Source organism: Idiotropiscis lumnitzeri, chromosome 2, assembly GCF_059441095.1.
Source record: "Idiotropiscis lumnitzeri isolate Australia: NSW breed Sydney's pygmy pipehorse chromosome 2, RoL_Ilum_1.0, whole genome shotgun sequence".
In the NCBI taxonomy this organism is placed as follows: Eukaryota; Metazoa; Chordata; class Actinopteri; order Syngnathiformes; family Syngnathidae; genus Idiotropiscis; species Idiotropiscis lumnitzeri.
In genome coordinates, this window is record NC_142392.1 from 36,607,387 (window position 1) to 36,633,455 (window position 26,069).

The window sequence follows — 26,069 nt, forward strand, 5'->3', positions numbered from 1 at the left end:
GCGTGAAATAATTGAGAAGCACTACTAGTATATGCAGACATTATATTCATACAATCTTGCAGCCCGAGTGAACCACAGTATTGTTGCAAGTTCGGTAGGAGAAACGTAAACGTCCCACTGTTGTTCCAGCAGCGGCTACTCGGGGCATAGGCGGAAGTGACGTAAGAGCTGACGCGCAAATGTGGCGTTAATTTAGTTTTTTTTTTTTTTATCAACCGAATTAAAATATTATATAAAATATATATTAAAATAGAACAGCCAGGGTCAAAAACAAACGCAGAGGCAAAGAAATATATTTGAAAAATTCGTGCTTAAAGCATGACGTCATTAGCAAGCGCGCAGCTTCCGAAGGCCCGTCCACACCGGAACAAAAACACCCACTGCTAAATTCTTCTGATTTAGTGTGGAACTGACTGTAATTTTCTCAAAGGATGTCCAGTGCTACTCTAAAGGACGTCGACATAATTCATTAAGTCTTTGTGTCCCGATAACCTCATCTTTGCGCGTTGATGCTTTTCGGTGTAGTTAGCTTAGCTTGTTAGCTAGCTATCCGCTAACGAAAAGAGGCACACGACTCATCGCCAAGCAGAGATCAAGTACGGATTTTTTGGAATTATCATTTGAAAATGTGTGCAAGAACGACGCCCAAGTACAAAGAGGAACTTTGTGGAATAAAAGAAGAAGAGAACGAGCAACATCTTCAACTGCTGGACGAAGGTTGCAACCAGCTTCGTGTTGTGCCACTCAAAGCAGGTTTGTACACGTTTTACTCTCATTTGCTTTGTCAAGAACGACATTGCATGCATCACAACAATAAGTTGTTTGGGGAAATGCGTTCAAGGTTATTGACGTTTTATTTTTAAATATTGCTTGTCGGCTTGCTAAATATTTGTTTATGCCAAATTAAATCAGTGCAGAAAATAAATGCCAAAGAATAACCAATAGTGGGGGGTGAACTCCATGTTTTTTTTCTCAGTTTAAAATTCGAACTGATTATTTAAGATTTTACATTTTCTGGTTTTTATATCTTGTTCAAGCAATGACTTAGGGAAGGAATTCTGCCTGACTCTAAAAAATGTGCACACTGCGGCGAAAACATCAATGGCGGTTAATCAATTTTAGTGGATAAAACGCAAAATATTACGTTTAAAAAAAACAAGTACGTATTGGTCTTATTTGTTTATTAACTTTTTACTGGATTGGTCGGGTGACAGTCAATGGACCTCGGGTGCGTAGTTTCACCCCATCCAAACATTTCAAATACATTAATGCATCCATCCAGGGTTGCACGGATCTCATCAGTGAACAAGCGCATGCTGCAAGGAATACATCTGCATCTTTGTCTTGCTATGGTCTCAAAAAGGCTGAACGTCACAACCCCCTTTTCTACCAACAAGGGCAGGAACATTTAGTTCCTGGTAATAAAGTTCCTGTGGCCCAGGTGGTTTGCATCTCCCCCTCAACTCATAGTTCTTGATAATTTATGCAAATGACAATGATGATGCATCAGTGCGAGGTCTTGTGTTACTTTGTTACTCATTATTGACACCCTATGGCTGTTCAGCATCATTGCAGTTACAAAATAATTCAGTGAACTCTAATAATATTATGGTGTATCTTAGTCTAATTTTAATTCATATTGGATAACTTTTAAATATACATTATTCAAATATGTCAACATGAAAGTCAGAGTGAAAGTGTTGTTGCTTAATTTATGTGTAGGGATTTTGATTCTTCACACGTAATTTTGTTTAAAAATTTATTTAGAAACAGAAATTTTACAAAAAAAAAAATTAAAAAGGGGAATGTTGGAACGTACTAGCAGGCTAAATGTCATTTTGGGGAAAAAAAAAACAAAACAAAAAACAAACATAAATCATGCAATATATCGCGACTCTGATTCCAGGGCCCCTTTAATTCTTTTAGGTATACAGATTAGAATGGAAGCAAAAAGTACCCACGATGAAACCATCTCTAAATGCAAAATGAAAAATTTGTAAACATATTTCACTTGAAGGATTTCTATTCTATTAATGACATAATGTTGCGATGGCCCCCAGTGGTCTGCATCAATATGTTTGGGTCCCACAACAGGTGTTCCATCAGACGCACACAATAGCCTGTGTGTGCTAACTTCATCTCGCTTCCAGAAACGTCTGTGACTTTGTCCAGAATGAAATCGGGCATCAGCCGCAACGTGCTTCCTTTTTAGATGCTCGTTTATCACTGTTGTGCTGCTAAAGGGAGGTTTACATCGTAGGACGTAATTTTGTGAAATGCCCCCATGGTCCGGTCCAAATCGGGGTCGCACGCATTGATTCGTGTTCGGCAGGCACAAGTCAAGGTAGCACGGTAGAAACAATATAAGACAAAGTCGCCGCCTGAGGTTTGACTTGGCCAAACCAAATTTGTCTTTTTGTGTCCTGCAGACGTCAGTGAAAACGATCTCCTTTCTGTGAAAGAGGAGCCAGACTGGACTCACATCAAAAAGGAGGAGGAGGAGGAGGAGATCAACAAGTCACCAGTGAACGTTGTCCATATAAAGACTAACGATGAAAACAAGGATGAGAGTGAGGACAACAGAGGGGCGGAGCCTACAAGCAGCAGTTCAAGTCATCACGTGACAACAGAAGGTGATGAAGACCACTGGGGGCCATCACAAGTACATAGTGAGGACACATTATCAGACGCTCATGACGATGATGATGATACTAATGATGATGATAATGGGCAAGCTAAAGGTGAAAGGGCATGTCACACTGACTCATTAACTTCAAAGCTGTCTTTAAAACCGCACACAAGAACACACAGTGGAGAAAAACAGTTTTCTTGCTCGGTTTGTGGCAAAAGCTTCCTGCATAAGTCAATGTTAACAATCCACACAAGAACACACAGTGGAGAAAAACCTTTTTCCTGCTCAGTTTGTTGCAAAAGCTTCTCTCGAAAATCACATTTAACAAGTCACACAAGAACACACAGTGGAGAAAAAACATTCGCCTGCTCAGTTTGTGGAAAATGCTTCTCCCAAAAGGGAAATTTAAAAGAACACACAAGAACACACACTGGAGAAAAACCTTTTTCCTGCTCAGTTTGTGGCAAAAGCTTCTCTGGAAAGTCTAATTTAAGAAAACACACAACAATACATAGTGGAGAAAAACCTTTTTCTTGCTCAGTTTGTGGTAAAAGCTTTTCTCTAAAGTCACGATTAACAGAACATACAAAAACACACACTGCACCTCTTTCTTGCTTAGTTTGTGGTAAAAGCTTCTCCCAAAAGCCGCATTTAACAAGCCACACAAGAACTCACAGTGGAGAAAAACCTTTTTCCTGCTCAGTTTGTGGAAAATGCTTCTCTGAAAAGTCTACTTTAATTAAACACATAACAACACATAGTGGTGGCAAGCCATTCAGTTGCAGCGTTTGTGCTAAAAAATTCGCCACTAAACGGCTTGCTGAGAGACACGATTGTGATGGCGAGAATATAGGGCTGGGCGATATGACCTAAAATCAATATCGCGATAAATTGGGAAATTTTATCTTGACAACAATAAATGCACGATAAATTGCCCCTGAGGACCAAAATCAAAATAAATGCAGGAAATGCATATTAACTGATTTTTTTATTGGCCAACTAGTTCACATTACTTTCAATGAAAAATAAAAGTACAAAAATCATTTGTATAAACATTCCAAATAGCTTGCTTTGCATGATTTGATCAATGTCACAAAGAACAGGGGAAAAAGGGTACCTCTCACAAAATCTTTTTCTGCAAATATATTGTGCCGAGATGCTGTAATGCCATTTGCAAAGGCCTAGATTTGTGTAAAGGTATCGTGTAAACAATATAAATAATGCCATGTGCAAAGGAGCTAGTCGCCTGTAAACAAAATGCTAAATAGAATGGAAAAAAAATGTCAATGGAATGCCAGTGCCAAATAAACAAGTGTGCTTCTTCAGGAAAATGTGCCGTCTCGAGTACTCCGGTGCGCAGTCGTCACTTGTCATCTATGTAATGCACATTCAGGCTCAAACCGGGATCCATGTTGCGACTCGACCACAAGTCTGATGTGGATGCAAAATGCTTGACATGTCTCCGCTCCCGTCCCGATGTTGTCCACATTGGGAAGTGCTGTTTGCGGCAAATATTTTCGTACCTCTTGTCGGCTTCTTTCATGAGGCGTTTCAATCCTGTGCGCTCCACTGTAACTAGAGGAGCTATATCTTTAGCTATGTGCTAGGCTATCGCGTCCACCTCTTAGACGTTCTCTCGTATGGTGTCGCCTCCGTAATGGGCTGTTGTCACTTGTCGAACCTTGCTTCTCACTTTGAACTTTTAGCACAAGCTCCAAGTCAACAGCATGATTGTGTTGTGGGTGGTGAAAAAGAAAAGATTGGGCGCGCTGTTTCAGGTGCTTACGACGCACTTTGTAGTTCGTGTTCTTTTGCTCAAACATCGTCTTTTTGGAACCCAAAACATTTCTTAACGACAGATGTCGGAATTTCTTTTCGGGACAAGCGAGTCAGGAACAATTTCAACGAACATTACGTCGTCTTCAGCCGTGTCAGCTGCTTCTAGATTTGAATCGACAGCTACGACCGCGTCGTCAGTTTTCTTTCTTGTTCAGCTGGGTGGAGTCACATGACTACAGCTGCTCAAGCCGTCTTACAGGGGCATGAACATAGCTGCAGACTAAAAGGACTTCTTTTTTTTTTTTAAACACCGAATTAACCGACATGGGCAAAATGATTTTATTAAATTTCGATCACGGTAAATTTTCGGTTTATTGCCCAGCCCTACGAGAATAGCAGCGATCCTTGAAGCTTAAAAAAAGACAAAAAAAAAACCTCAAGGAACCGACTCTTCGTGGTAAGATGTAAATGTGATTTAGAAAATATGATATATTGAATTTTCAAAGCTCTTTTATTGACACAAGGCCAATGTGATCAGTGTATTGTGTCTGAGTGATGATGATTTTTTTTGTGTTCAAACATTTAAATGAAATTAATTGCCTTTGCCTGGAACAACATTTGTTAACGTTATGCTTTTCAGTTTTCTTTTTAATCGTACCTAATGGAAAAGGTGTGAGAAGAAACGGTGCTTATGAAATCGGTGCGTTCCACAGTCATCAATAAAATCACTTGTTCCACTTGCTCAACTGGCCTTCATTACGCTGTGTGACAAGGTGAAAAACTGAACTAGAAGTTGAACTCTAAAAAGAACCAGATAGAGAAACGCAAATAGTCTCAGTTTCTCTCAATGGCTTTAGTATGTCAGGAGTTGGCAACTTGATGGCGACTGGAGTCAGCGTTTATTTGTCACCACGGACGAGATGATTCGCATCACGCTGTTCGTTGCTGCTGCTGTCTTAATTGAACACTGGAGGTCACCTGCCAGCATCCCTGAATTTCACCGGCGGATATTCAGCTATCCCACGTCTGACCCCAAATTGTTGTGGAATTTTCAGCAGTTAGGGAAGATCAATGAGATAGTCTGGAAAATAAATTGTCTTTTGGGTCAGTCTGCAGAGTGATCTCAGTGGGAGAAGTGCGTGGGAAGATACTGATGCACACAGAAAGATGAAGATTTATTTGACAGGAACTGTGTAATCTTAAAACAAAAAGATACTTTTTCTGCGTTGAGCCTACTTATCAGTCAAGTTCGTGTTGTTTTGGCTTCACAAAGAATCCTCGAGTACAAGAACCGAAAAGCACTTTCTTCAAAAGCAGGTGGCCACAATAAATAACAAAAACCTTACTTGCTAAATAATTTTCCGTAACATTAAGATTGGACAAAATAGTGACAAATATTTAAAAAGTAACTACAGTAACGATTAAACATTGAATACTAAATTATTACTAAAACAGTTCAATGAATCTTGAAATAATGAATCAACGTAGTTTAATGAATACTGAAACGAATAATGAAATACTTAAGGACTTATATCAACACTGAAATCATTTTTAACACGAACATTTAGATAATAAAACAGTGACGTATTTTAATTTAAAATTCGCAACCACGTCGCTAGCAAAAAACCCAGTAAAAAGGCAAAGGTGCAAATATGTTGACATAAAGTATCACTTTATCATGTCAACTGATAATAATCGGAAAATACATTTGGAATACTGTCCAACCGACGACATGGTGGCAGATGTTTTAACAAAACCAGCAACAAAAGTAAAATTCAATACATCTCTCAAGTTCATATTTGGGAACTAAAATGTTTGTTCACGTGCATACGGTTCAAATCGTACTTTTCCCAATGTTTAGAAGAAGATAACAATGATTTGCATCGCAAATGGTGACATCTGTCGGTGAGTTGGTGACAGTGCGCCACAGAGCCAGCAGCCAATCATATCACAGCGGGGTGTGTCCTGTTCTTCCGCTTTCGTGACGGACAGACTGCCATTTTCTCGAAGGAAAAAAATTACCCCATCTTTCATTCGTCTCGTCGAACAAAGAGAAGCTCACGCGTTATCGCCAAGCAGAGATCAAGTGCGGATTTGTTGAGATAGGCGTTTGAAAATGTGTGCAAGAACGACACCCAAAGTACAAAGAGGAACTATGTGGAATAAAAGAAGAGAACGACCAACATCTTCCACTGCTGGACGAAGTTTGCAACTAGCCTCGTGTTGTGCCACACAAAGCAGGTTTGTACACGTCTTACTCTCATTTGCTTTGTAAAGAACGACTTTCTATCGTTAAAAATATGCATCACAACATTAAGTTGTTTGGGGGAATCCGTCCAAGGTTAATTGCCTCTCTCATGTCTTGAATATTTCACAAGTTTGTCTAAGGCGAAGATTTTGAATTTGTTCACCTTTCCTCATAAACAAGTTTATTATTCTCATTCTCTTGGTGCAAGCTGTTAAAACAACTGATAAAAGTGTGAGAGTAAGAAGTCTTAATTTTTGTGGATCGTTTTCGAATTCATTGATGTTAGCGCATCTGTTGCAATCGTGGATCTTTGACGAATTTCACCTCCGAAGAAAAAGAGAGACGATATCGTCGTATTTGCAAAAGAGTAGCTCATGGCGTGGTAAACGTACTCCAAAACAATTGAGTCTTGGAAGGCTTTCGTTATTGTGAGTGTTTCCAATTTCATAAAAATGTATTTTAGGTCAAGTGTGTACGTCAGGAGTCCCCAAACTTGTTCCTGTGGGGGCCACATAACTTTTCCCTTCTCTGATGAGGGGCCGGGGTCAGTTTGTAACAGAAAAAGTGTGATGATTGCAGGAGTGCCTAAATGTAAAAAAATATTGTTTTCCAGAAAGCCACAATCAAATAACCCTTTCTGGACTATTCACAGAACAAAAGTCAGAAAATAAATAACACTATTACCGAAATAAATAATAACCAAATAACCCTCTCTGGGCTCTTCATAGAAAAATAGCCAGGAAATAAATAACACTATTAATGAAATAAATAATAACCAAATAAGCCTCTCTGGGTTCTTCACAGAAAAAAAATTCCATGGAACATAAACTTTCTGTTGTGCCGTGCACAGTCTTAACAGGTCCAAGTTCAGCTTAGTTGTCAGAGCAGAATCTCTCACTCAAATGACTCATATGAGCAGTCTCTCAAAGTTCTTGTGTTCCTTCCTTATAATCCTTTTGTAGGTTCCAGTAGGCTTGTAGACATCGTTGTTTGCAGCTCTCTCTCTCTCTTTCTCTCTCTCTCTCATACTTCCCTGTGAAAACCACCAAGCAAGCAGGCTGAGAAACTGAACTAAGTTATACAGGACCTACACAGCACAACCAGTACCACTACCAGTATGGTTGTGGAGATGGATTTTATCCCAGTAGATTTATTATGATTATATTTGTTTATACTCAGAATGACTCATTCAAGTCAGAAAAGTGATCTTACCTTTGTATGTTCATCAGTGTGAACTGTGGGCCTGCGTCTGGCTGGTAAGAATATGAATGTCAGGTTCCATTCCAGTCACTGCCAGTCTTAAACACTGATGCAGATGTTCATCTGTCAATCTTGATCTCATTGGAGTTTTCAGCAGTTTCATGCGTGAAAAGGTTTGCTCGCAGATATACGTGCTGGCAAAAAGTGTTGACATCTTCATTGCGTGTTTTCTGATGTTAGGGAACCTGTCGTTTGGGAGGGCGGCATAGAAGTCAATGAGACTGTTGGGCTTGAATCCGTCTTTCAGAACATCACAGTTCTGGAACTCGGCCAACTCAAACTGATAAGAAGGCTGGGCTTCATCAATGTCGGCAACAAATGGGTTCTGGTAAAGACGGATTTCTTTTGCATAAACATGTAGTTCACGGAATCGCACACCGAACTCCGCCTTCAGCATTTCCAATGCTTCCACACATTTTTCAGCTGGAAACGGGACCGCTGGGTTCTCTGCAGAGAGGTTTTGTGGAGCAGGGAGATGGATGAAGCTGTGCATTTTCACTTGTCCCAAAAGCAGCTCTAGTTTCACCTCAAATGCTTTTATGTGGGAATACATGTCGCAAATGAGTTTTCCCTGGCCTTGTAGTTGCAAGTTAAAGCTGTTCAGCATTTCTGTCATGTCTGTTAAAAATGCGAGGTGCCATTTCCATTCTGGGTCCGTCAGCTCTGGCACCGTTTTGTTTTGTGAATGAAGAAATGCGTTAATTTCAGGTAGCAGCTCGTAAAAACGCCTCAAAACTCAACCATCGGACCTCTGTGTAGTACAGCACATCTGCGTGCGCAGATTCCAGTTCAGACAGGAATTCTTGGAACTGCCTGTGTTTAAGTCCCTTTGCTCTGATGAAGTTTATGCATGACACCACAACCTTCATGACAGAATCCCACGTCAACACTTTGCAGCACAGTGCTTGCTGGTGAATTAGGCAGTGGACTTGTAGCAGGGCGGTGAGACCCCGTTCTTCCATCTCATGCGTCCTATTAGACCCCGAGACACACCCACCATACTAGGAGCCCCGTCAGTTGTGATGCTGGCCAGCTTTGACCAGTCCAGGTCCAACTCTTCAATGGTTTGGTACACTTTGCCGAAAATATCCTCCCCCGTCGTAGTCCCTTTCAGACTTTGGAGTGCTGCCAGCTTCTCGCACATCTCAAAGTTTGCACTAACTCCATGAATAAAAATGAGCAGCTGCGCGGTGTCCGGCACGTCTGTGCTCTCATCGAGTGCTAATGAAAAAAAAATTCAAATTCTTTTGTCTTCTGCTGCAGCTGGACATATACATTACCCCCGATTTCTTCAATGCGTCTGGTGATTGTACTCGCTGATAGACTCACGGCATTAAAGACATCTTTCTTCTCGGGACACACCTCCTCCGCGACAGCGTTCATGCATTTCTTGACAAATTCTCCATCAGTGAAAGGTTTACCACTGCTTGCTATCAGTTGAGCAACCCGAAAGCTGGCCCGAACAGATGCCTGGTTCAGCTGAGCTTGGCGTACAAAAGTATTCTTCTGAGCTAACAGTCCACTTTTTAGCTTTGAGAGTTTGTCTGCTCGCATTTGGCCTTGCAAGCTATCATACTTGTCTTGGTGACGGGATTCATAGTGTCGTCGCGGATTGTATTCTTTGAATACCGCCACCGCCTCTTGACAGATGAGACAGACAGCCTTTTCTTTGCATTGAACAAAAAAATAATCGTTTGTCCACTGCAGGTTAAATGCCCTGCATTCTGAATCAATTTTTCTCTTACCTAATCTTTTCGCCATCATTCCGCTCTCTCTTTGAGAGGGGCGGGTTTAGGATTTTTTTTCTGGGGGGTTGCCAGATAGGGGCACAGACTGCAGAAGGTTGGAACAGAATGTCACGTTATATGCGTGTATAAAATAGTTACTGACTAATAGTTAATAATGAAAATAGTTCATAACTAAGGAACATTTTATTGCAAAAGTCCAACTTTATTATCAAATACAAATACACTTATATGAAAAAAAAAATCGAAATGCTTTCTGGTATTGTTCAGGGGGCCGGACCAAATGTGGAGGCGGGCCGTCTCCGGCCCGCGGGCCGTAGTTTGGGGACCACTGGTCTAGTGGTTAAAGAGATGAGAACTAAGAAGTGTAAAATTATAGCTATAGACATCATAGTTTCTTTCCGAGAGCCATCTCCATTCTGAACTCTCACACACACACGAGACCACCCTTACCTTGCAGAACAGCATCGTGATGTGTTTTTATATACCCTATTCAGAACTAAATTCCATTGCACTCTCTTATTTATTTATCTAATTTATATATTTGTCTGTATTATTGTTGTATTACACTGGAGAGGGGAGCCCTCTAATCTCGTTGCACACTCGAGTACAATGACAATAAAGGGATTTCTATTCTATTCTATTCTAGTCGTGAATAAGCTCAGTTTGAGCACAGACCCTGGCCAGGGTGTAAATTTTAGCAGGAAAATGATTAGCTGGAAATAGAAATAATGAAGAGAAGCGCGCTTCCACGTATCGTATTGGGCACTTTGTGGCATGGAACACAGTAAGGATCGAGGCGTACCGTTGTGTGGAGGGCCTGATGGTTTTGCTGGTACGTAGCAAGAGATGCGCTGTTCAGATACGTACCCTGTGATTACTCGTGTTCTGGTCAAGGCCACACAAAATCAAAAACCTGGCTGCGGTCCGCCCCGTATTGGCACAAGATGTACGCAGGGGTTTGTGAAGAGATGAGATGAAAGTACGTGGAAGTTCGGCCTAATTAGGGGGGTTGCTGCTTCGTTTGTTTTTATTGTTATTTGTGTTCACACATGTGGGGCATGTGTCAAAGGGGGGAGATAGGTGCAGTATTTTGTTCTCATGATTGTTTTTTGCATGTAAGGATTTTTAATAGGACATGTCAATAATGATCATGCAGAGGTGAAAGAGTTGAAGAGTGAGCCGAGCAGGAAGAATGCAAGCAGAGCGCTGTGGTCTCACCTCCATCTACTGTGGGACCAGGAAGTCAGGCAGCCCCCACGCAGGAGATAAGGGGTGATAGTTATAAACCAGTGCCAGTCCCTCCTTTGTAGAAAGAAATGCCCCTTCTAAAACCCAAATGTTATTGCATTAATATTCCGTTTTATCAGTTCAACTAACGCGTGTGCGTCCTAGTGTGCATTGAAAGATGCAGCATAAAAAATGTTTAAAATTTTGGATAATAACTGAAGCAAAATTAGAATGAGAAAGATAATTGGCTACATAATCATTGGGGTGAAATTAATCTTCATTGCAAGAAGCGGTCATATAAATAGAGAAATCTAAGATCATAAAAGGATGAATGCATGTTCTGTGGAATGTGATTTGTCAACACGGAAAACCCCTGAGTGATGAAAACGTTAACGTACGGTGAAGGAACAGGTCTCTTTGACTGCAAAAGTCTGACTATGGTAAACAATTGATAATTAGACCTCAATGAAGTGATTGTGCAGTTGAAAAAGTTCATATCTTGACTGTGAAAAGCGAAAGTGAGAAACTAGAATTAACTATTTGGCAAACACGAGAACGTATTCAGTCTCGAAGAAGACTGAACGCAGTAAAATTGCAATAAGAAGAACAATAAACCAGCCTAGAGTGTTACAATGTCCTGGAAACAAAAGTTTGGGATTGTCCCTGAGGGTGAAATTCCTCTCTGAACTCCTCCTTTGTGCCCCCGGCAGCAACTCATGAAACAGGGAAACTGATAAGAGATACAATTTTGTTGAAACAGAACATGCAAGGTTAAAGGTCATGCAAAACGAAAAAAAAACATCTAATGTTCCATACTTCAGTTTGGCGACGGATATACTACGGTAATTCAATTAATGGAACGACATTTTGAGATGGAAATGACAGGAATATGATGAATTATCATGTTATGAGCGGACTTTTGAGATACAGTAAATTGATTTAAATTAAATTAGAAATTTTTGTCTGCGGATAATCCACTTCAAAGAATACTGACTCATTGGTTGAGGAAAACGGGGTTATATTAGTTAGTTAAAAAAGAATAGCTAAATTATAATTGACGTGTTCATGGGGATTGAATATGAATCATAAACAGAAGACAAAACCAATTGGCATTGGCATTTGTAAAATATGATGAGGGATTAAGTTGGTGAGCTCTTATGGGAGACGGGGCGAGACGCGAATGGATTGAAGCTTCCGCCAGTGACCCGTCCAATAGTGTCACCACCACTCAGCTGTGCCGGGTGGCCGTCCTCGAGGGCGTGCGCCTCCCAGTTACTGACATCAAGCGAAACAATCCGTCAATGAGAAACTGCTAATCAGAATGAGTAGAACCCCCGTTTTTGCATCGATGAAAGAAAATATTGTATTGTATGTAGAATAAGAATTGTTACACTTGCGGGTTCAGGGCGCCAAGAGTGCTAATTCACCGGGAACGGAAAAAAGAATATGGGGGGGAAAAAAATAAAATTAAACAGAGGGACCAGCTAATGCAGCAGCCGACGCACACAGCTCCCATTGCGTCTGCTCTTTCTGTTTCCGCTGCTCCTGGGCCAGGTTCTGGTGAAGCAGCGCCACAGCAGGCTTGTTGTAGACATGGGTTGTGAGTGGGACGTGCTCTTGCTGTGGGGTCACTGGGTGATGAGCGGTCCAAACCGAGCCACTTCCTGAAATGTGCCATTCTGTGGTCCAGCGCCATGCCTGTCACAAAGAGCTCCTCTAGCACGGGGGCGCCATCGCTACCCCCTCCTCCGACAACGCTTCTATGGCTTCCAAACGCACACTTGACGCACGATTGATGGACAACAGTTTATGATGGTGGAACAAGATATTCCACGCTTTGCAAGCTTCTTCTCCATATCCCAGTGAGCAACAACACTGTTACGCTTGTAGGACTCTTGAGATTGGCCGAGTCACTGCCATGGACCGAACCCGCACCTGTGAAACAAACACTGGAATTCGAGTGGGACTGAATTTCCTGAAGGGACTGAATTTGACTGTGCACATCCGCCGGGGGAAGCATATGTTGTCCTCCGTTCCAGTCGACTGGGCAGCTCTGAGACCAGGGTCTCCATCCTCCCGCAGCTGGTACGTCTTGTTCCTGCTCTGGTCTGCGTGGTGTAGCCGCCTCCACCCATTCAAACCACCAATTGGTCCTTTGCATTGAACACTGAGTTCTGATTATTTGGTTTGTCAGGATACATTCACCCAAAATCGAGGGTCAAAAGTGCATCTTGCATTCGGATTATGTATTTGTGATGTCTACCGGTGCTGCCTTGGATGTGTGCCTTGCCCCAGAGCAGAGGAAACGGTATGAATTGTCTCTGTTTGCTGAGCCACAAATCACATTAACTATTGGTGCGCATCATCATACTAAAGGTTTCGGCCCATTGGTGAAGACTTTTGGCAGAGTTAATTTCAGATGTAGAATACTCCATGTGACTTGCAGGGTGTGGTGTTTCAGCACCCATTCCGAATTCTTCTGTTATGGAACATTTTCCGAGTTTCTCGACACGAGGGTAGACAGTGAATGGGTCACTCTGAAGCGAAAGCTCTGTTTGCGTCTCTGCCAGAGGAGTTGTGGACCCGGGGTCTGACTGATGTTGTGCTCTGCTCCACAGCTTCTCCAATTTGTTTTTGCTATATCTGCGAAATCCCCCATTTGACCGAGTTAATGCCGGCACAGCTTGGGGGCAAAGTGGGCATTCCGGAGATAATGGCTGGGATGAGGACTGCACCGGTCTTGGTACCCTCCACATTCTGGAATGGACTCTTTCCTGTGGAAAATGGATTTCATTGGCATCTCTGTTCTTATTTTTTGGGGAGACTTCTTTTGACATCAGCATGTGACAAGAATAAAATCTCTTTCGAACCAAAATGGCTGTGTCAGAGAGGTTCTTTTCATCACCAATTCTGTCATGCTCGTCGACCTGTCCGGAGGGAAGCTGAGCCAGACCCACACATCAACCACACAGGTTAATAGAAGGTCACAAAAACATGGACCTCTTAAACAGGAAAACGTGAGTTCAGTGGTAACAGAGTTGTGTCTATGCTGGCAGTTTAGCAGGAAGCCACAAAAACAGATGCACGTCTTGAACTGTGTTTGACAGGAAACCGTTTAGCAGATGTGTGACCCAAAAATGTCTTGTAAGCTGAAACCGTTCGAACAACAGGAAGAGTGTGGATGGGTGTGATAAAGTCAAAGTATTCATGTTTTTCCGTTCTTTATGAGTTTGCATATTCAAAATGCTTTGCTGTGCTTCAATAAAACGCTGCACAGGAGTGGGAAAGCTTTTCTCTTTGGCGGACTGCTCCTTGCAAGTGACAAAGACAATCTTGGTTGGGTGATACATTTGTGCAGGCTTGTCTTGTTTTTTACAATAACTTCTCTGACATAACTAGTTCAAGCAATTCCTTATGGAATGATTCAACCTGACTCTAAAAAATGTGCACACTGCGGCAATAAGATCAATGGCGGTTGATGAATTTTAGTGGATAAAGCACAAAGGATTAATTTTTTTTTTAATAAATCAAGTACGTATTGGTCTTATTTATGAAACTTTTACTGGCTCTGTCAATGAACCTCCGGTGGCTCTGCACAGTTTTGTGCACGTGTGCGTAGTTTCACCTCATCCAAACATTTAAAATACATTTCATGCATCCATCCAGAGTTGCACGGTTCGCATCAGTGAACAAGCGCATGCTGCAAGGAATGCATCTGCATCTTTGGCTTACTATGGGCTTAAAAGGGGAGAACGTCACAACCCCCTTTTCTACCAACAAGTCCAGGAACATTTCGTTCCTGGTAATAAAGTTCCTGTGGCTCAGGTGGTTTGCATCTCCCCCACAACTCATAGTTCCTGGTAATTTATCCAAATGACAATCATGATGTATCAGTGGGAGGTCTTGTGTTACTTTGTTACTCATTACTGACACCCTATGGCTGTTATACATCATTGCGGTTACAAAATAATTCAGTGAACTCATAATATTTTGGTGTATCTTCGTCAAATTTGAATACATATTGGATAACTTTAAAATATACAGTCATTATTCAAATATGTCAACATGTAAGTCAGAGTGAAAGTGTTGTTGCTTAATGCTTATGTGAAGGGATTTTGTCTCTTCAAACATAATTTTGTTTTAAATTTGATTTAGAAACAGAAATTTTATTTTAAAAAAGGAAAACGGGGAATGTCGGAATGTACTAGCAGGATAAATGTCATTTTGGGAAAAAAACAAACAAAAAACAAACGTAAATCATGCAATAAATAGCCACTCTGATTCCAGGGCCCCTTTAATTCTTTTAGGGATCCAGATTATAATGGAAGCAAAAAGTACCCACGATGAAACTATCTATAAATGCAAAATGAAATACTTGAAAATGTATTTCGCTTGAAGGATTCCTATTTTATCAATGACATTATGTTGCGATGGCCCCCAGCGGCCCCCCATTAATATCTTAGGGTCCCACAACAGGTGTTCCATCAGACGCACACAATAGCCTGTGTGTGCTAACTTCAGCTCGCTTCCAGAAACGTCTGTGACTAATTCAGGAATGAAATCGGGCATCAGCCGCAACGTGCTTCCTTTTTAAATGCTCGTTTATCACTGTTGTGCTGCTAGAAAATGGAAGTTTACATCGTAGGACGTAATTTTGTGAAATGCCCCCATGGTCCGGTCCAAATCGAGGTCGCACGTATTGCTCCGTGTGCGGCAGGCACAAGTCAAGGGAGCACGGGAGAAATAATATAAGACAAAGTCGCCGCCTGAACTTTGACTTGACCAAACCAAATTTGTCTTTTTGTGTCCCGCAGACGTCAGTGTATACGATCTCCGTTCTGTGAAAGAGGAGCCAGACTTGGCTCACATCAAAAAGGAGGAGGAGGAGGTCAACAAGTCACCAGTGAACGTTGTCCCTAAAAAGACTGAAGATGAAAACAAGGATGAGAGTGAGGACAACAGAGGTGCGGAGCCTCCAAGCAGCAGCTCAAGTCATCACGTGACAACAGAAGGTGATGAAAACCACCGGGGGCCATCACAAGCACAAAATGAGGGCACATTATCAGACGCTCATGACGATGATGATGATGATGATGATGATGGGCAAGCCAAAGGTGAAAGGGCATGTCACACTGACTCATTAACTTCAAAGCTGTCGTTAAAACCGCACACAAGAACACACAGTGGAGAAAAACCTTTTTCCTGCTTGGTTTGTGGTAAAAGCTTTTCTCTAAAATCAAATTTAACATACCACACAAGAACACACAGTGGTGAAAAACCCTTTTCGTGCTCAGTTTGTGGTAAAAGCTTCTCTCGAAAGACTCATTTAGTAAGGCACACAAGAACACACAGTGGAGAAAAACCTTTTTCTTGCTCAATTTGTGGCAAGAGTTTCTCTCAAAATTCTCATTTAACAATCCACACAAGAACACACAGTGGTGAAAAACCCTTTTCGTGCTCAGATTGTGGTAAAAGCTTCTCCCATAATTCTAATTTCACAAGGCACGCAAGAACACACAGTGGAGAAAAACCTTTTTCCTGCTCAGTTTGTGCCAAGAGTTTCTCTCAAAAGTTGCATTTAACAAACCACATCAGAAAGCACAGTGGTGAAAAACCTTTTTCCTGCTCAGTTTGTGGCAAAAGCTTTAATGTAAAGTCATTTTTAACAAATCACACAAGAACACACACTGGAGAAAAACCTTTTTCCTGCTCAGTTTGTGCCAAGAGTTTCTCTCAAAAGTCGCATTTCACAAGCCACACAAGAACACACAGTGGAGACAAGCCATTCAGTTGCAGCGTTTGTGCAAAAACATTCTTCACTAAACAGCATGCTGAGAGACACAATTGTGCTGGTGAGAATTGCAGCGATACTTGAAGATTAAAAAAAGAAGAAAAAAAAATGAAAGAACCGACTCTTTGTGGTAAGATGTAAATGTGATTTTCAATATAATATGATGAAATTGAATTTTGCAAAGCTCTTTTATTGACACAAAGCCAATGTGATCAGTGCCAGAAGAACCATTGTGTCTGAGTGATGATGATTTTTTTTGTGTGTTTACATCAAACATGTAAATAAAATTAATTGCCTTTGCCTGGAATAACATGTTAACGTTATGCTTTTCAGTTGTCTTTTTAATCGTACTTAATGGAAAAGGTGTGAGAAGAAACTGTGCTTATGAAATCGGTGCCTTCCACAATCATCAATAAAATCACTTGTTCCACTTGCTCAACTGGCCTTCATTACGCTGTGTGAAAAGGTGAAAAACTGATCTCGAAGTTGAACTATAAAAAGAACAAGAAAGAGAAACGCAAATCGTCTCAGTTTCTCTCAAAGGTTTTGGAATGTCAGGAGTTGGCAACTTGATGGCGACTGGAGTCAGCGCCGGTTTTCTCGCTGTGTTTGGCATGCTCGTATATGTATGGTCCATTGAACAAAATTCAAACTCTTCAAATATCCCCTCAGATACATTTAATATTACGCTTTCTGAATAAATTTCTGACGTGCTAAAACCACTTTCTAGGTTGAGCTCTATCAAGCGTTTGGGGTTTGTTGCTAAGCAGAATCTCACTTCGGAAAGACTATCATTTTGTCAAATATACCAAATATTTTTGTTCATGCTATATTATATTTTTTTTTACTTTGGATTGCTTATATAATGAAATCGGGAAATATTAAAATGTAAAATTAGCAACGACATACAGACTTAATGCAATTAATAAGAAATCTAGAAACATTTTATAAATATTGAACACATTGAGAAGAGTCCTAATCTTGAAATAAATATTGAAATATAAAAAATACTTATGTATTAAATTAATTCAATAACCCGACCCCGGATGAGCGGCAGAAAATGGCTGGATGGATGGAATAATTTAAATTGCACACATATTCAAATGAACAAATATGTTAAGAAATAATCAAGAGTGAAATAAAAAGGTTTAAATTAATATTGATATAATTTTGCATATTAAAATAATTGAATAAATATTGTATTATTATAGAAGCAAGCTTAAATATAAATAGAAATAAATGAAAAAAAAAGTTGTGTATTTTTAAATGGCCTAATATAGATATGGGAAGTAATTCTCTTTATAAGATAAGATAAGATGTCCTTTATTAGTCCCACAATGGGGAAATTTGCAGTGTTACAGGAGCAAAGATATAGATCATACAGAGTCCGCGGCGTAATGTAGCCGTTAATGTATAACATTAGCAGCAGACATTCATAAAAAGCATGCAAATATACACAGTATAAACGTATCTAGTGTAAGGAAACACTCCTAATGCCTGTTCATTATATAGAGGTGGAAACACTGTAATGATAAAAACTACTGAATGATTGAAAATACTGCAATGATAAAGATATTACAATGATAAAAGTACTGTAATGGTAAAAGTACTGCAATGATAAAGTATACTGCAATGGTAAAAGTACTGTAATAGTAAAAGTACTGCAATGATAGAAAAATACTGCAATGATAAAAGTGATAAAAGTACTGTGATAGTAAAAGTACCGCAATGATAGGAATACTGCAATTATAAAAGTACTGCAATGATAAAAGTACTGTAATAGTGAACATCCTGCAATGGTAGAAATACTGCAGTGATAGAAGTACTGTAATAAGAATACTGTAATGGTAAACAAAATACATCATTGGTCAATATTTAAGTACACCCTTGGCTGAAAGTACAGTAGTAGTTTATATTGCATCCTAGGACTGCACAATTGCACTAATGCCCTCCCGTTTGTAGGCCTGACCCAATGTTCTTGTTAAAAAGTCTGACAGCAGACGGCAGGAAGGAGCGGCGAAATCTCTCTTTGGTACAGCGAGGGTGTAAAAGTCTATCACTGAAGGAGCTGTGGAGTGTTCTCAGAGTGTCATTGAGTGGGTGGGCTGGTTTGTCCAGCATTGATGCCAGTTTCACCGTCATCCTCCTGCCCCCCACTGACTCCACAGAGTCCAGGGAGCAGCCCAGGACAGAGCTGGCCCTCCTCACTAGTTTGTCCAGTCTCTTTTTGTCTCGGCCCGAGATGCCTCCTGCCCAGGAGACCACTCCATAGAAGATGACCGGTGAAACCACCGAGTCATAGAAGTTCCTGAGGAGTGTTCCCCGAACGCCAAAGGACTTCAGCCTCCTGAGTAGGAAGAGTCTGCTCTGACCCTTCCTATAGAGAGCGTCTGTGTTGTCGCTCCAGTCCAGTTTATTGTTCAGATGAACATCCAGGTACTCTTAAGTTGAGACCCTCTCAACGTCTGTTCCCAGGATATTCACTGGTGCAGGTGGAGAGTGCCGATACTTGCGGAAGTCCACCACCAGCTCTTTGGATTTCCCAGCGTTGATTTGGAGGCGGTTCTGCTGACACCAGTCCACGAACCCCTGCGTAACCCCTCTGTACTCCCGATCGTCATTGTCAGTGATGAGGCCGACAATCGCAGAGTCATCAGAGAACTTCTGCAGGTGACAGGTTGTGGAATTGTATTTGTAGTCCGAGGTGTAGAGGGTGAACAGGAAGGGAGCCAGCACAGTTCCCTGCGGCGCTCCCGTGCTGCAGAGGAGCACGTCAGACACACAGTCCTGTGTCCTCACGTACTGTGGCCGGTTTGTGAGGTAGTCGTGAATCCATGTGATGAGGTGATGGGCCACTCCCGCCTGCTCCAGCTTGTCTCCCAATAAGGCGGGCTGGATGGTGTTGAAAGCACTTGAGAAATCAAAGAACATGATCCTCACCGTGCCCCCCGCCTTCTCCAGGTGGAAGAGTGAAGTGTGGAGCAGGTAGATGATGGCATCATCCACACTGATGCCAGGCTGGTATGCAAACTGGAGTGGGTCCATTGAGGAGCTGACCAGGGGGCGCAGATGGACGAGGACCAGTCTCTCCAGGGTCTTCATCAGATGAGACGTCAGCGCCACTGGTCTGAAGTTGTTGAGCTCCTTCGGATGGGGTGTCTTTGGAACCGGAACCAGGCAGGATGTTTTCCACAGCTGGGGGTCTCTGCCCAGCTTCAAGCTCAGGTTGAACATGTGCTGGACGATTCCACACAGCTGGTCTGCGCAGGATTTGAGGAGCTGGGAGATGATCCCATCTGGGCCTGCCGCCTTCCTCGCCTTCATCTTCCTCAGCTGGTTCTTCACCTGAGATGTTGTGAGGAACAAAGCTGAGCAGGAGGAAGTGGTGGTTGTCTGATGAGGCTGGGAACTGGAGCTTGTGGAGAGAGAGAGGGGCGAGAGAGGGGGAGAGAGGGTCTTGTTCGCAGTGGCAGGAGGGGTGGGTGGGGGCTGCATCAGGGAAGCCTGAGCGGGGTCAGACATTTGATCAAACCTATTGAAAAATAGGTTCAACTCATTTTCCCACAGTGGAGAAAAAACTTTTTCCTGCTCAGTTTGTGGCAAGAGTTTCTCTCAAAAGCCAGATTTAACAACACATAGAAGAATACACAGTGGTGAAAAACCTTTTTCCTGCTCAGTTTGCGGAAAAAGTTTCTCTCAAAAGTCTAATTTAGTAAATCACTCCAGAACACACAGTGGTGAAAAACCTTTTGCTTGCTCGGTTTGTGGCAAAAGCTTTTCTGTAAAGTGTCATTTAACAAGGCACACAAGAACACACAGTGGTGAAAAACCTTTTTCCTGCTCAGTTTGTGGCAAAAGCTTCTCTTTTAAGTCAAATTTAACAAGTCACACAAGAATACATAGTAGAGAAAACCCTTTTTCTTGCTCAGTTTGTGGAAAATGCTTCTCTCAAAAGGCAAATTTAACAGAACACGCAAGAACACACAATGGAGAAAAACCTTTTACTTGCTCAGTTTGTGGTAAAAGCTTCTCTCAAAATTCACAGTTAACAAGCCACACAAGAACACACAGTGGAGAAAAGCCTTTTTCCTGCTTGGTTTGTGGTAAATGTTTCTCTCGAAAGGAAAATTTAACAATCCACACAAGAACACACAGTGGAGAAAAGCCATTCAGTTGCAGCGTTTGTGCTAAAAAATTCTCCACTAAACAGAATGCTGAGAGACACAATTGTGCTGGTGAGAATTGCAGCGATCGTTCAAGCTTAAAAAAAAGACAAAAAAACTGAAGGAACTGACTCTTTGTGGTAAGATGTAAATGTGATTTTGAATAAAATATAAATTTAATTTTGCAAACCTCTTTTATTGACACTGAGCCAATGTGATCAGTGTCAGAAGAAGCAATGTGTCTGAGTGATGATGATTTGTTTTGGTGTTTACATCAAACATTATGAATAAAATTGCCTTTGCCTGGAACAACATTTTTTAACATTATGCTTTTCAGTTGTCTTTTTCATCGTACTTAATGGAAAAGGTGTCAGAAGAAATGGTGCTTATGAAATCGGTGCCTTCCACAATCAATATAATCACTTGTTCCACTTGGTCAACTGGCCTTCATTACGCTGTGTGAAAAGGTGAAAAACTGAACTAGAAGTTGAACTATAAAAAGAACAAGAAAGAGAAACGCAAATCGTCTCAGTTTCTCTCAAAGGCAGTTAAGTTGAATACGTTTTTCAAGTTCATATTTGGGAACTGTCAAAGAAGTTTCTGCAAAACAACCGGACTAGCCTTCTGACTGTACAACTGAATCAACCAGCCAGGATTGTCTTTGTCACTTGCGAGGAGTGGTCCGCCAAACCTCTCAGTGAGAAGGTCCAGAGAAAAGCTTTCCCACTCCTGTGCAGCGTTTTATTGAAGCACAGCAAAGTGTGACCCACGAAATATGTGGTCACAGTTTGGTTCATTTGGGATGGTTGATGTGAAGGGAAATCCATTTTCCAGGTTGATTTGAAACATGTGCGTGTTTCGACAGCGGAGGGCAGTAAAGGAACAGCACAGTACCAGCGATGTGATTGTATCTTCACAACAGGCTGCAGTAAAGTGGCGTTGTGTCGTAGTTTCTATGAGTTCGCGATTCTGACAAGATCCGTTGAAAAAGCAACAACTGATCTCCGTTCTCATCATTTTTCCTGCATTTGCAGGATTATCTGTCAACACGCCTGCCAAACTGGGGCCTGTAACAAAATCAATTTGAATATGCAAACTCATAAAGAATGGAAAAACATGAACACTTTGACTTTATCACACCCGTCCACACACTTCCTGTTGTTCGAACTGTTTCAGTTTACAACACGTTTGGGTCACACTTCTGTTAAATGCGAGCTAAATGGTTTCCTGTCGAACACGGTTCAAGACGTGCATCTGTTTTTCTGGCTTCCTGCTAATCCGCTAGCATAGTAAAGGATTTGATACATTTGACTTTAAAGGATTTTATACGATTGACTACAAGTTAAATGTATTCAGTTTAATGCAATAAAGATATTTACTGACTGGGCATTAATTCAACGTACAATAAAAGGTCAGGACAGGCTGTGTGAAATGCATAGGTGGCAGATGTTTTGTACAGGACGAGCCGCACTTCTGAGAACTGGGTGTGCTGACGCAGAATGTTCCAGACATCAAGGCGCTGTTGTGTGAGATTGGTAAAATGGCGACCGCAAAAGCAGAATAACAGATCCAGTGGCTCATTGGCAGTTGAGCACAAACAACTGCCTTGGCGCGCACATGGGAAGAGCCGACACGCCATCCTGCGGGGAAGACAACCAATAAGAGAAAGCTAAAGTTAGCTGCAGATGACACATAGCAAATAGGAGAGTAGTAGGATGTCTTCGCTTTGTTTGTTGAAATGTATAAATGATCCTGGGCAACTCAGGGGGCGGGCACAGAACGTGCACCGCCGGAGTAGGAGCTTGAGGAACTGGCAAGGGGCCGGCACTCGGGGCGGCAGCAGGCGAGGGGCCGGAACGGGAGACTGCAGCTGTCGAGGAGCCGGAACGGGAGACTGCAGCTGTCGAGGAGCCGGAACGGGAGACTGCAGCTGTCGAGGAGCCGGAACGGGAGACTGCAGCTGCTGAGGAGATGGGTCTGGGAGCTGCAGCTGGCGAGGAGACGGCACTGGGGGCCTCATCCCTATCAGTCTGCCGCCATAGGGATTTAGGGGAACGAGGGACCGAGACTACAGGTGCTGATGAACGTGGTCTTCAAAATGTGGGTGGAACGGGACAAGGCGCAGAAACTGATAGTGGACGAAGTGAACAAAGTGGCTGTGAAGAATGTGCCTCAGGGTGTGAAAAGCGGGTGTTCCGATGACTGGTGGCAGTTCCTTTACTTGGGCACCGTCGTTGACCACCCCGCGGAGGTCCGGGATAGATGGCCAAACGTGTGCCCGAGTAAAGGTCTGATGGACTAGACTCAAAGGAATCAAAAGAAAAAGGTAACAAAAACTAATAGGGGGTAGGAAACTGACTGGGCCTAACAAAATCTGTCACACTGGGAATCTAGAAGGTTGTAAATGTATTCAAAATCAGAATCTACAAAAATGTGGGGAGGTGAAATGGCTGGGTGCTGTGAGTCAAAACTAGACAAAGAGGGAGAAACAGGCGTGGAATAAAAAGCACGTGAAGGGTTTGGGGTTGGTCGGCAGGCTGAGGGGGGTACCAGCTAGAGCGGCGACGGCGAACTCGTCGGCGTGTGCTTCCTGCTGGGTCCGTTGTTGGTTCTGTCATGTTGCGCTGGAGGTTGAGGAGGACGCAAACGCAGGGAAGCGAAGAGTGGGAAACTTAAAGGGTATTTATTAAACAAAAACAAAAGGCAAACCTAGAACTTGGAAAAAATAAAATATCAAAAAGTATAAAACAACAGGCACGAACAAAACACAACGATTTGACAAAACTAAACTTGACTGCGAGACAGGTATGAAACCAGGAACATGAACATCAGACAACTACGACAGCGACAGGGACAAGCGACAATGGACCAACAAGAAATAAAAGCAACCAGGGAACTAAATACAAACAAAGTAACAAGACAACGAGGAGCACCTGGACAAGACACAGAGGGTTGGAAGGACCTGATTGGTTAACACAAGGGCTTGGGTAAATGAACACAGGTGGACACAATCGACTTGACGGGACAGAAGACACAGGATCATAAGGACAAAACATGAAACTAAATACTAAACCAAAACCAACCAATACAGAACATGACAATCTGTAATGAACTTGAGAATTGTAATATTAAGACAATTTCTCTCACAATATTATTTTTTTTTAATAATGTAATCTTGCAAATATAGCCCCACAATAATTACTACACACATTTTGCAACCATTTAGGCACTGTTTGGGCAAACAGGAAGTAGATTATTTGAGTAGGTTACCCCCCCCTGTGGTGTTTTATTTTGGCGGAGACTGGTTCCTGTGCTCCACCTTGTCTGTCTTGTAGGGCTTCACATTTCCGGATGGGCGTGGCTCTTTCCGGAGGCCACACATTCGCACGTGCATGCGATCCTCAAATCAACACTGTTTAAGAGCCAGTCAGACCATCATGCAGGTGCCAGACGATTCCCGCTCTCAAAGTGGTACCTCGGCTGACACTACAGTCCTCACTATTAAGTATTTTGAATATCTACTTCCCTTGTCTTGCCTTTGCTTTCGCCCTCACAGTGCGGACCTCCAGAAAATTCAGGAAGCGCTCCTTTTCCAGCCTCCCTCACCACGCCATTGCAACGCCGACTCGTCTACCAAAGATCCCTTGGGTCATGTTGGACTTGAGTCACCGTGGAAATGAGAAGTAGTTAGTAAATCAACCTTTAAAAGCCAAACTTACTCCAATGCGTGTTAGTTTTTTTGTACTCAAGAAAAAAAGGGTCAAATAAAGACTCAACAACTGATTAGAGTTCCGATATTTAGTTTCTTCAATTTCTGGAGTTCAGGAAATAGTACAAAGACAGATATCTGGGCGGCTTTTTCTTAATCTCACGAGAAAACTGCACTCGGGCGAGTACAGTCAAAAAATGCGCACCATCTTTCATCCCAACTTCAGTTTTTATAGGAGTTTTTTATGTCAAAGGTAATGTAGGTTGAATAAGTCATCCTCGCTCCCTCCCACAGCACGGGTCCACGTCCAAGGGAAGGTCCTCCCCAGGTTAGTCATCGTCTGGGTAGGTGATGATGGTCGATTCCCGTCTGGTCCCGTAGACTGGCACGTCAAGGCTGGCCTTCTCCAGCGGGCCATCCCTCCGTCTCTCCGCTGGCATTCTTCTGTAATCTTGTCGGTGTGCATGTGTGCGTGTGTATGTGCATGTGCTCCGATCTCCAATTGTTATGTCTTTCGGAATGTGTTTTTTGCGATGGCTTCTATGTGAATCCTCCAGTACCCAATTTGGTATGTTTGCATCTCTACAGCCAATGTGTAGAATGTGCTTCGTCATCTTTGTCCATGAAGTGCTGTGACTGTGAGTGCAGGTCATGGAAATGCTATGTGTGCAAATTTGTTCTCACTACCCAAAATTTCAATAAAGTTCACACATTTAAACTAAGTACTCTAAATTTAGCATATGAGGATAATATAATAATAGATCAGTAACCATCAGGACTCCAACCGCAGTCATTCTCATGACTGGTGCCTCTAGCTTCATTTGATAACTGCTTCTTGTTTAATCAATGTTTAACATACTCTGTAAATATGAACCTGCTAACTTTAATAATCGACATTCTGTCCCGAATGTGTTTAAAATAATGCCAGTAATCGTAATACAATCCTTCACTCATAAATAAATATATTATTCATATATTCTTCATCCTCAAATTGTTCTTTTTTTTCTTCCTTTCCTAATTTTTTTGTTCAACTATGCAGATTTTGTATCCAATATGTGCCATAGTTGTTTGCTTATGGATATTTTGAAATTTATCTTTAGAAAAAAAACTACCATGGCACCATGACGAAGACGAAGACGCAAATGCAGAACTCCAAGTGGTGGCGCTTGCTTATTAAAATAAATAAATAAATAAATAAAACAAACAAAAAACGTTTATAGAAGCATATAGAAATCAAAGGACAATGTTATTTAACCAAACAATGATATTTGAAAACAAAAAAATATTTTGAATTATTACAAAAACAATAAGGGCAGCATATTAGAATGCAGTAGACCCTTCTATCGACTGTGTTTGAGTCTTCCCGGACGTCGCACTGTTGTAAGATGCGATTGGACAGTAAACAGCCAATCAGAATCAGCCCAAGGTTCCGACTCCTGATTGGTTAATAATTGGGGCATAGTTTGCATTGTAAGCGTAAAACTGTGTTTTGTACCTTAGAGGAGAGAGAAG

The 26,069-nt window shown here is 41.9% G+C and overlaps 1 protein-coding gene and 1 long non-coding RNA gene across 2 annotated transcripts; both read left to right on the forward strand.

Annotated features, from left to right (window-relative positions):
* The first annotated feature begins 1,501 nt into the window (after nucleotides 1–1,501).
* LOC148342445 (uncharacterized) lies at nucleotides 1,502–21,148 on the forward strand. The gene is made up of 5 exons (XM_088288182.1): nucleotides 1,502–1,523; nucleotides 3,006–3,176; nucleotides 3,252–3,379; nucleotides 16,065–16,678; nucleotides 20,265–21,148. Exons 1-5 carry the CDS (start codon nucleotides 1,502–1,504, stop codon nucleotides 20,968–20,970), a joined length of 1,641 nt encoding a protein of 546 aa, XP_088144308.1. The 3' UTR covers nucleotides 20,971–21,148.
* A 2,633-nt stretch (nucleotides 21,149–23,781) lies between these two features.
* Nucleotides 23,782–25,515, forward strand: LOC148342446 (uncharacterized). The gene is made up of 3 exons (XR_015842155.1): nucleotides 23,782–24,319; nucleotides 24,405–24,534; nucleotides 24,852–25,515. It is a non-coding gene; the product is annotated as an uncharacterized LOC148342446 (long non-coding RNA).
* The last annotated feature ends 554 nt before the right edge of the window (nucleotides 25,516–26,069 follow it).

Excerpts from the sequence above, each read along its gene's own strand:
- LOC148342445 (XM_088288182.1), top strand. The coding sequence starts at position 1,502 with ATGCATCAGTGCGAGGTCTTGT. Across the intron at positions 3,380-16,064 it reads AGTCTACTTTAATTAAACAC|ACAAGAACACACAGTGGAGA; the intron begins ATAACAACACAT and ends TTAAAACCGCAC. Across the intron at positions 16,679-20,264 it reads ACACACAGTGGAGACAAGCC|TTTTTCCTGCTCAGTTTGTG; the intron begins ATTCAGTTGCAG and ends TGGAGAAAAAAC.